The 11060-nt window shown below is 44.0% G+C and overlaps 1 protein-coding gene across 3 annotated transcripts in view; it reads right to left on the reverse strand.

The window, feature by feature from the left end:
- PLOD2 (procollagen-lysine,2-oxoglutarate 5-dioxygenase 2) overlaps nt 1-9801 on the reverse strand; it is a 48826-nt gene extending 39025 nt beyond the window's left edge. The window contains exon 1 of one of the 3 annotated variants that reach the window (XM_032119061.1): nt 9506-9801. In XM_032119061.1, the coding sequence (XP_031974952.1) occupies nt 9506-9599 (94 nt within the window). In that variant the 5' untranslated portion in view covers nt 9600-9801. The remainder of the gene's footprint in view (nt 1-9505) is intronic. The other 2 variants (XM_032119059.1, XM_032119060.1) reach the window with 2 other exon arrangements.
- Nucleotides 9802-11060: the final 1259 nt, after the last annotated feature.

Raw genomic sequence — 11060 nt, forward strand, 5'->3', positions numbered from 1 at the left:
CTACTGAGATGCCACAGAGGGTACAGCTGTCAGCTCCCCTGCACACAGCCGGCCAGAGGCACCTTGGCAGTCACTGGAGGGGATTGCTGAGCTTGGCATTTATTTCCACAAGTCAGTTTGTGTAAAAAGGAAATGTAAACCCTATACTGAAGTTCAACAGGAAAGCATGAAAAAAATCTCCCAAGAGCTCCATGCCAGGTATGCGTTCAGTTACTAGGATGAAATTGTGCCAGACAGATTTCCAGTAGTTACACCCACGAAACAGCTGTTCTGTTTTGAAAACAAGCCTGAGAGGGCATGCATTTAGCCAAGAAAAGTATATCCAGTGACAAACAGAATTCATTTTTACATGCAAATTAGAAACCCTCTAATATCACAACACAAGTTGTGAAAGACAACAACACCGCACATGGAACACATGCAGCACATTAGGAAATCCAGCGAAAGTTTATCAAAACAACTCACTCTTCTACTCTTTTTTTTTTTTTCTGCTACCTTCGGGGACCTGACTGCATCATAAATGTCTATTTCCAGAAAGAAGATCAATAAACCAGAGCCTTTGTCTTCAGTGAATTGCCTGGCAAGGTCTCAGCCAGGAATTGCCATGGCAGGACTGCTTTAAGTAGCAGTGACCTTTCTCCCTGTATCCTGGCAAAGAAGCATGCAAGGAACTACAGTCATTCCTCACACGCCCACATGGTTCTTGTTTATCTTGAATGAACACTCACAGAGATTACTACATAATTTCTACCAGGGGTTGTGGGCACTAGTATAGTAGCTTCAGAGCAGCCAAAACTGAGGATACTGCTCACAGCCACACGGAAGCTGACATTTAGTCCTTGGATTCAAGTACTACAGACTTCTCTGGAGTGGAAGTGAGCTGGAAGATCAAAGGACGTCTCTTTGTGGTACCACATTATGACATTAAAATCTATCTCTGTCTTTAAAACTAGTGGCTTATAATGGTAAACAAATGATGTTTGGTACTTGTAATACATTTTTATCCATATTCTAGTATCTACATAAAACAGCCTACTTTCCTGTTTGCAAATTATATTCCACCCTGAGCTGCTCAAAACAGTAATCCAAAGAACCATTAAGACAACTAAAATACCAAAGAGCACTTTCAAAATCCGGATCTTTTAACACAACACAATCTTCCACTTATCACTCACAAAGGCAATATTAGACTCCTCAAAAAAAAATTGGATTTTCTACTATGAATAGGAGTTATTGACTAAACTTAAGATTCTGTGTCAAATAAAATATTTGAAAATCTGCATACTCTGAAAATATGTCAAACAGCTGGAGATGGGAAAAACCCATCATTTAAAATGTAGCCATGATTGTAAGTTATACCTACAGACATGTTTTGGTTAATGTAATCCAGCAGCAAACAAAGACCTCAAGTACACAATGAGAAAAACACAAGTTTTAAACATTTATATATGTATGTATGCATATACACATCCAGTGAGAGCTTATGACGTACGTATGCTCAAGTAAAGTAGTAAGCCACCAGAAGAGTTTCTGGTCCAATAAAACTTTTGGCATAAAGAGAGAAAGCGCAGAGCCATCTGACAGCTGTTTATTTTCCCCCTAGGATTCTTTAGAAACACAACAATGTGCTGAAATAGCAAACACGGTCATCTTCTTTTCTCAGGAAATAAATGTGCATTACACTGCAGGAGGGGGAAAGATGACTGGGGCATGAAACAATACTACTTCATACTTGGGAGTCCTAAAGTTTTTTTTATCTGATCTTTATACAATACAGTCATCTTCCGCTCTGCACAGAACGTTGCTGCATGCCTCCACTCATCCCACACTTCACTGCTTCCCAGAGACACAGACTGGTTTCAAAATCCCACTAACCACAGCCATGATCACATAGCAAGATTGGATTCTCTGCAGTTCAATAGCATGGTTGGATTGATGCTAAAAATGATCCTTGGATGGGAAAAAAATATGCTTTAAAAACTCATGAAAGATCAGAAAGTGGTACAAGTGAAAATAAAAGATGAAATTAGAATTAACAGATAGCAAATTAAGAGCAGTCATGGACTGCCAAACACATAGTACATACTGATTTTCTATACCAATACAATTCTTGACTGAGAGAGGTTTTCTAAGAATCAAGGCCTTCAAGGGCCAGAATTTGAAGAAGCAGACCTTACTGTACAGACCTCAGTTTGATCTGTCTTCCTCTGTATCACAAACCTTCCTTTAATCACTGCACTTCAATACATACATGTCACTGCAAAATACAGAGAGTAACACAAACATTATTTATGTAATTTCCAAAAACTTAAGAGATTCTTCTTGGCCAGCTATTAACAGATTTGTAGACATCTTTCTGGGATGGTATAACGTTTTTGCAGAACTAATGGAGGCAGACAAGTATCACCTGATCTTTATACTGGTCCAATCTCCAGGAAAAAAAATATGCTTCTGTCTTTAAGCTGTTGCAAACAGTTTACAACCACAACTGGCATTTACGGTTATCAGGATCACTCCATGCATGGGCTGTCTGTGGATAATTCTTCCTATGCTCTTCCACGTTATTCGTAAACCTTGCTGAAGTTACAGAGCAATAGCTATAGATATCAAAGCTGCCAGCACTGTCCCAAGCCAGGGAACAGACCTAATAAAGGCAGGAAGCTTTCAGGAGCTCTCTAGGGAAAGAAATACAGAAAGTATTATTTCCCACTTTCAATTACTTTCAAAAACCTGGTACTGTTCCAACTTCCTCAGCCTGTACATGCTTCCTGTTGCAGGGTTCTCCCTCTTCTCACGTGTTTTAAAGGAATAAAGAAGCTAAGTTAGCAGAAACACAGCCATACATTAAGCAAGAGTGGCTCTGAATTTTCTCACAGTATAGAATCTATGTTAGATTAGCACATGCTAACACACAGCCCCTGGACAGGACACTAAAATTCTTTTTTTCCTACAAACTGAAATTCCTTCAGGCTTTAATTCACAGCATGCAGTGGTGTGAACAGGCATTTTCCTCTTCCATGCAGACTGACTCAAATGGCGAGTGTGCAGAGCTGCTGCTCACTGCTGTCTTTCATCACATCATTTCTGATGTCACACTGATACAGCATCTAAAACAGTTACAGTAAAATGATCAAATGTTGAACAGAGCCAGCTCAAACCCAGTTAAATAAAAACTCATGACCCACAAATCACAACTCTTTCTGTGTATGTTTATCCATACCTACATACACTTTCCAAGATTAGCAGGTACTCCCGATATACAACTGATTTCAGGAAGCATTTGAAAGCCGATTATGTCTCAGCTCTTAACTTACTTTCTTTGAATTTAGTAGTATTGAATACACAGTCAACAAGAGCTCATTAAGAACTGTATGCGCACTCATCAATCACGCACATCAGCCCCGAGTGCAGCACTGGCCAGTGCTCAGGCCTGCACTCACTCTAATGCAAGATTTCCTTGTTTTGATAGTTGAACAAAGCCGAATACAAGCAGCAGTAAAGTGTTTTTCCATCAGCTTCAGAGGACTTGGATGAGACCCTATGTACTGAGTCAGTTATTCCGTGGTAAAGCAAAGATAAGAGTGTTCCTTAGTTCCCAAACTAAGAAAAAAATTTAAATCGACCGTTTGTAAATGACATCATTGCCATGCATGAAGGAACTCCTAGCTGCCTAACTTCCTGACAAATGGGAAACAGATCAGGTTACAGCTGTTTATGGGTGCCCAGATAGAAATCAAACCACAAGAATCTTGAGAGTGGAGAGGATGGAGTCATGGCACAGGTCGTGTCCTGTTTGAACGCATGGCTTGGACAGCTCTGTTATAAACTGTCATCAGAGCTGTGCAGCTGAGAGCAGGACACAATTAGCATCAGCTGGCTAAGTGAGAAGTTTACTCAGCTTCTGCCTTTTTGTAGCCTTGCCCTCTCTTGTCTCTCTCATAAATATGTATCTGGAGAAGAGCATGCTTCTTCTTAGGCTGTTGTTTAACAAATCCAGCTGTTTAAACAGAAGCAGTCACACACAGAATCAGGCACGGTTAAAGCCAATTTTTTGACAGTTAATCAATCCATCAGTGAAACTCAGCAGTTAAGATTTGCAATAGTGGTTTCTCCTTAGACTAGCCTTTAATAAAAAAAAAAAAGAAAGAGAAATTGAAGCTGGATGTGGGACCATCCTGAAGACCCACAGCTTCCCTTTGCTGTCCTTCGTGCCTGCACTGCAGTTCATGTTGTAAGCAGATGCTACCACCCAGATCAGTCAGTTCATTTGAAAAAGCTGCCCACAGTTTCACATCTGGCCCTATGTCCGAATATGGGACATGTAAAATTCTTCACACAAACACAAGTGACACTACTCCAGAAATAAAAAGAAATCCCATATTTTTCAAAGTTCCCTCTCCTGTGTGAACAAGAAATTTAAACTCCACACTTGTGCCCTGTCTTGTGCAACTCAGTCTTTCAAATCATGAAATAAAAACTTCTGTCCTACTTGTGACACAAGACACCATGACATGTCATGTATGATGTATATTTAAAGATGCTTTTAGCACCATACATTTCACCCAGCAACTTCAGGAACTAAAGTTATGGGTCTGGCTCTGATCCAACACATGTACAATGGCTTTACAGTGATGTAACACAGAATTAAGCAAAGTGCTTACAAAGACACCATATCAAAGTTTCATATGAACTAAAAAAACCAAACCATCTATTTTTACTTTTTTTTGAAAAACAAGGTAAAAAAAATTAAAGAGCAACACCATCAGATACTGATTAGTTTCTGCACAGCTGATTTCAGCAAGAATGGGCTCATTCAGCACACTAACACAGACCCATAGGTACAGAATTCGTTCTCAAAGGAGTGGCACTTAAATGACAAGCCTATTTTTGTTTAGCATTTTTTTGTCTTTGTTTCCTTACAGTTAGTTTCCATTAATTACAAATACTGCAGCTTTAAAAATGTACTTGCTCTTTCATTACAAGAACAGATATATGGGATAAAACTGCAACTTTATGTATTTAGTCTCCTTATCACCAGTATAATCCACATTTTTAAAACCAAATTTGCCTTAAGGAAAAATCTAGAAGTAGTTCTCTAAATCCTAAAGCTACTTGTAGTGTCAGGCTGTGACTGCAAGCTTGTATTCCCTGATAGTTAAGCATCATTTATTCCCTAGAGCTACATCACCACACGAGACACAATCCTGCTGTAAACTGTTTGGTCAAGCTGTGCTTTGTGCTGGAAGAGCCCTGCTACTGTTTAAATTAAGAGGGATCAAAAATATTCTTCACTTTTCAACCTGTTTGCAACTGGTCCTTCAAAAACTAAAAGAAATTAACATTATAAATGAAAACACCCTTTCTGTGACCATACTTACTCCCCATGACAAGGGAGTTCACTTGAGCAGCATGTCAAGTAATTTGTAATCCAGACTGGCAGCTCTACACAAATGGAAAGACATTGCTTTTGATTACACAGTGATAGTGCTAATTCAACAGACAAACTAAACACTTCCTTATGAAAAGACAAAGTCACTTGTGCTTAAGTAAGCAGCAGTGAGGGAACAAGCTAAAAACTTGCACACAAATTATGACTCTCCAGAATATGTCACCAACCTAAAGAAAACCCTGAGAAATAATGTTAGTTTAGATCCTTGACAGAAACGCATTTCACACAAACCACCCCTGGCTCAGATAAACACGGTGGTCATTCCACTAAGCCTTTTCAGTGCAATTTACAGCATCCAATATTGATGATAAAGGTCACAACTGTTTTACTTCTCCTTGCTTTAATTAGAAATGCATTTTACAGTCAAAGTTGCAGTAACCCTACTGTATATCACGGAGAGAAGCAATGTCACATCCTACCCTGTGGTGTACTTCCACATCTTAATTATTCCCTCCACCTACGAAAAGAAAGAAAAGCCAGACCAAACAAATCTACTTTTTTTTTTTTTTAAATTTTGCCACAGAGACTGGCACTGTGTGGCCTCTAACCCAAGTGCTTCAGAGAACACAGATTGCAGACCGTGGGTGTCTTCAAGGATGAGTATTTTCGAAGGGAAAAATATGTGATGAAAGCACAGCTTTGCTGCTCTGCACCTCTACAGCAATGTTTGCTTACTTTTAACTAACTTCCAAACACCCACACCCCCCACTACACACTGTTCCATTTGTCATTCACTATTTATTTCAAAGCTGGAGGCTAAAGATATCTCCGTGAGAAGGTAATTCCCATGTAAGTGGTGCACACTGATGGCATATGTATGATGTGCCCCAGACAGCCCCAGGAGCTGTCTCCTGCAGGGTCAGTTCTGGGTTCATCACCCTCTGCTTTTACCCTTCTCCTCTAAGGGGCAGCTTTTTCATACAGTCCTCACAAAAAAGACACAAAACTCCCAAGAGATCTAGAAGAGGTTTTTCCACAACACAGATTTATGTAGCAGTTTTAGGTACTGCGGTGACAAGAGGACACAGAAGTAGTGCCGGTAAAGAGGCAAGAGACAGAAAATTGGGCAGAGAGACAGAGGCAGGCACAGAGTGCTGGCCTTATGGCCTCTCTTCCACCAAGCATGCCGAGTCTGTCAGTATTTCTAATAAGTATGTCAGGATGGTTGAATGACTTAATTTTCTTGTTTGTGCACCACAGGTGACCCAGAAGGAAAGGCCTATCGATCGCTGTCACTCAGACCATTTAGTCTCAGCCCAAATTAACAGAAATTGCAGCAGTACATGCTGTATCCCAAAGTGAGTCCTCGCAGAGCTAGACCAGCCAGCAATTACTGCCTGAAGCATTTGTGACCAGCACTTGAGGGACACTGGGGTGGAGGAAAGCCCAGTGGCTCAGAGTGCTCTACAGACAGCTGAGCTGCCACACCTCCCAGCCCGGCTGCTCTGGGAAGCCACCCACACTGCTGGAGCACCCCAAGCCACCCCTCCCACTTTGGGAGCACACACAGACAGCAACAAACCATGGAGCCCACCTCAAACCCCGCCCCACTGCCACCATTACAAGCTGGGCCCAAATGCCTCAGCATGGCTCCGGCCAAGTCCCCACTGCCACTCTGGGGAACAGACTCAAAGGCTGCAAAGTCATTTCCCATGCAAACAGCTGATTGATAAAACATCCTAGGTGAGAACATCATTTACATCTGCTGCCAAGAGAGTGCTGGCTTCTCATACAATGACAAAAGTTGTTTCCACTGACTTTCTGTGTGTCACAGTAAGCAATCTGCAAGCAGCAAGCATGGTGCAATGGAAATATTTCAGCACCGATGTTTTAACACAGAAACTTTTGCATCTTCATCACACAGAAGCCAGTGTTCCCGAGCTCAACAGTGCTCTTCTCTGTGATTGCCTGAAACATAAACCTGCGGCCAGGGAAGCAGCGCAGAGAGATTTCTGCAAACACAGTTTGCCACAGAGCCACACTGATTGCTCCCTGTAACCAGTGCTGAGCAACAGGCAGCTCTCCTGCAATTCTTTTTCCAAGCCTTTCTGAGTAAAGTCTTATCGAGAAATAAAGATGCAGCTTGGCAGTTGGTTCCAGACAGTCTTGTTAGAGCTTTTGTCTCAAGAAAGCAACGCTAATAGACTGCACTAAAAACTGACATGTAAATTGTGCCTTCACCTGCTGTTTTACACCAAATTGCACAAAGGATCAGGAGACTAGAAATTACAGAACAGATTTCTAGAAACAGAGGCACCATAAGGTCTGCCCTTCGTCAAGTAATACAACGCACACTCGGGGAAAACATTTAAGGGTTAAAACTGGAATAAAAACAAGTAACACAGCAGGCAGTGTCTGAGGTCAAGAAACTACTCAGAGTGGTTTCAGCAGAGATTTCTACAACTCAGGCTACTCATGTCTAAATTAAAAACAATTAAGGTCCTTCTGCATTAACATCTATATATAAACTTTTCAGTGTTCTTTTGCACTGAAATTTGTGTAGCATCATTTTTATTATTGATATAGACAGAGCAGTCTATTTTTGGGTTGCTGAATCATACAGTGCTGTCTGGAATAGGGACTCTGCTTTGCACACATTTGAAAAGCAGCAGGATTAAATAAAAATCCTTACCATGCCAGCTATTAGTTTACACCAGTCTGACAGCCCACACTTCAAGAGCACAGTTTAAAAAAACCCATTATTTGAATAGATAGGTTTGAGAGAATAACTGTTTGCCATAACTGATTTCCAACAAAGTCTGACTTACAACCTCGCTGCCCTGAAAACAGGGAGAGGAGCTCAACTTTTTGCTCAAACCTGTCCCCGGGGGGTGCATTCCGACAGGCAGCAAAGGCTGAGGGGTAACGCTCACGCCCTCCAACACACAGCAACCACACCACAGCCTTCAGAGGAATCCTCTGAATGACCAAAAGTAGCAAAGTATTAAGAAAACTGGAAACTAGATGTTCATTGAGAGGACTCTGGTATTCTCCAACACAACTTTTTTTAGATTAACTTTTTACACTACTTATCAACTAAATCAGTGGTTTTCATATCAAAGTTAGAACTTGCTGACAAAACTTGCTTCTCAAATAAAGAAGCCTCCTTGTTCACCCCAGAAGGAATTAAGCTAGATATTAAAAATAACTTGATTACACTCTTGAGAAAACAAGCCAAGAAATGAAACTATTTTGGATTTCACGTGGTAATAACGTAGTGGAATGAAATACCTTTGTATGCCTAGAATAAAAATCAGAAGTACAGACTCTAAACAGTATTAGAGCAAAAAATATGTTTTGGCATATTGTTGGACATACATGTGCTTGGACACCTGTATCTGAGGGAATTTCCTGTACACATTTCTTTATTTTACGTGCTGAAGATAAAATTTCTTTGCACCTCCCGGCTCCTTGAAGCAAAAGCCACTCGAGAACATGAGTGAAAGGCAGGGAAGGCTCTGCGGGGCTGGAAGGGGCACTGGAGTCTCCAGCTGAATTTTGCACGAAGTACGAAACCTCATCAGCAGTTGCTCAAGTTCAGAGAAGCAGTGACTGATGCTATTGCTTTTCCCAGCACTGGAAAAATGTGTTCATCAACACCTTGTCTCGAGGAGACGGACGAAAAAGGGGGGAGAGCGGGCAACAAGAAAGTTTAGGAGGCTCAATTCCCCTTAAGGAATCCTTTTTCTTTTTTTTTTCCCTCGCTTAAGTGGAATTAGGCATCTATGAACTCCTGGTCGGGTTACGACACTTTCAGCTGCGCGGTTCGTCTCGACGGCAACCTGGGGAGCGCTGCCCCGGCCCCTTCCCCCAGCGCCGAGCCGCTCCGCGTTACAGTGCGGGGCAGGGACGGGCCGGTGGGAAATAAATAAATAACCCGGCAAAGCGGCGGGTCCCAGCGCTCCCTTCCCGGCGGATGTTGCCGAGCCGGCAGGCACACAGCGACCGATGCCGCCCGGCCAGCAGCGCATCCCCGCCGCCCGCACGCACCTCCCGCGGGCGCGGCCACCGCATCCCAACCCCCGCACCGCGCCCCAAAGCCCGCACCGCGCTCACCTGCGGGGCCGGGGCGCCGCTCCGCCGCCGCCGGCAGCGCCAGGGCCAGCAGCGACAGCAGCAGCCGCGGCCACCGGGCGCCGCTCCACGCCATCTTCGCCCTCCGCACCCGCCGGCCTGCCCGCGCCACCGGCCCCCGACAGCGGGGAAAAGGGGCGGGCGTGGAAAACCAGAGGGGAGAAAGCGCCTGGGGACCGCGGCGGCCAGACACCGCTCCTCCTCCGCGGCGGGAGCAGCCACGGGCACTCCCCCCGCGCCGGGCTTTATACGGCGGTGGGCGGGCCGGCGCAGAGAAGGCACCGGCGGCGCAACAGGAGCTGCTGCCGGCGCACGGAGCCGCTGCCGCCGGGGAGGGGCGAGCGGCCAAGCCCCGCCTCGGCCCCGCCGCCGCGGGTGCGGCGCTGCACAGGCGCGGCCGCGGGGATGGGGCCGCGGGGATGGGGCCGCGGGGACGGGGCCGCGGGGATGGGGCCGCGGGGATGGGGCCGCGGGGCCGGGCGCTGCCGGGGGATCGGCTCGGCCAGCCGAGTGCGGGGCCGGCCTCCCGTGTGTGCTGTGCAAGCAGTTACACTCGCCTGCCCCGCCAGACACACTTGCTCGGTGCTTTCATTGGCCGTTATGTCCCGAAAATGTGATTTTGTTCGGGAGATCGTGAGCACCTGAAGCCGCTACGCCGTGAACCAATAGAAACGATGCGACCTTTCCGCCTGTATGCCCTGATGGAATCGGGACCGCACTGCCCATCCACTCTGCTTGAGAAGGACATGTCTGTCAAACACTCCATCACCTCAGCATTCAGCTAACTCAGTTCATTTGTCTACTCAAAACACACAAGACTACACTTTTAACATTAAAGAATAGCCAAAAAAATCACTGAAGCCAAGCATGGTGATGATAAAGGAGGTGCAGTGGCCCACCTCCACTCTTTTTCTTGTTGTGATACAAAGTATATTAAAAAAAAATACCATAAATGTTTAAAAGTGACATAAAATTACAAAAGCAGATGTGAACCTCTTGGAATCAGTGTAGATTTACACCTTGGAAATATTATTTGAAGACTAAAGACATAATCCAAGACAAAATTTAGCGGTGAAAGTAAGATTCATGTATTTGAGTTCCACATATATAACCATCAAATAGACACCTCATTTTTTATCCTAAATGTCTCTATAGGCTTAACAGATGTTCTTTTTTGGAGCTATAAAGAACAGGAAAAAAGGGGGAAAGGAAGGGAAAACTTGACCTGGGCTACTACAGCTCTAAGAATTGTGTGCTGTTCTTTGGAACCCAGGGCAGAAATCAGAGCCTGCATTATGCTCCCAGATGCTTTTATGGTTAATTGGGAGAGCTCATTTTTTCTGAATCAGACTGCACAGACAGGAGGGATGGAGAGCAAACCAAATCAAAAGACTGGGTCCATGGTCTGACGGAGCTCCTGCAGCATAGAGGCCCACAAAAGCAGTAGTTGGGAACTAAAAATGAAATCATGCAATTGATGGAGAAACAAAAAAAGATCCTTCAGTTCTTGGGCAATTACTCATTATGTACTTTTTCC

This window comes from Corvus moneduloides, chromosome 10 (genome assembly GCF_009650955.1).
Source record: "Corvus moneduloides isolate bCorMon1 chromosome 10, bCorMon1.pri, whole genome shotgun sequence".
Lineage (NCBI taxonomy): Eukaryota > Metazoa > Chordata > Aves > Passeriformes > Corvidae > Corvus > Corvus moneduloides.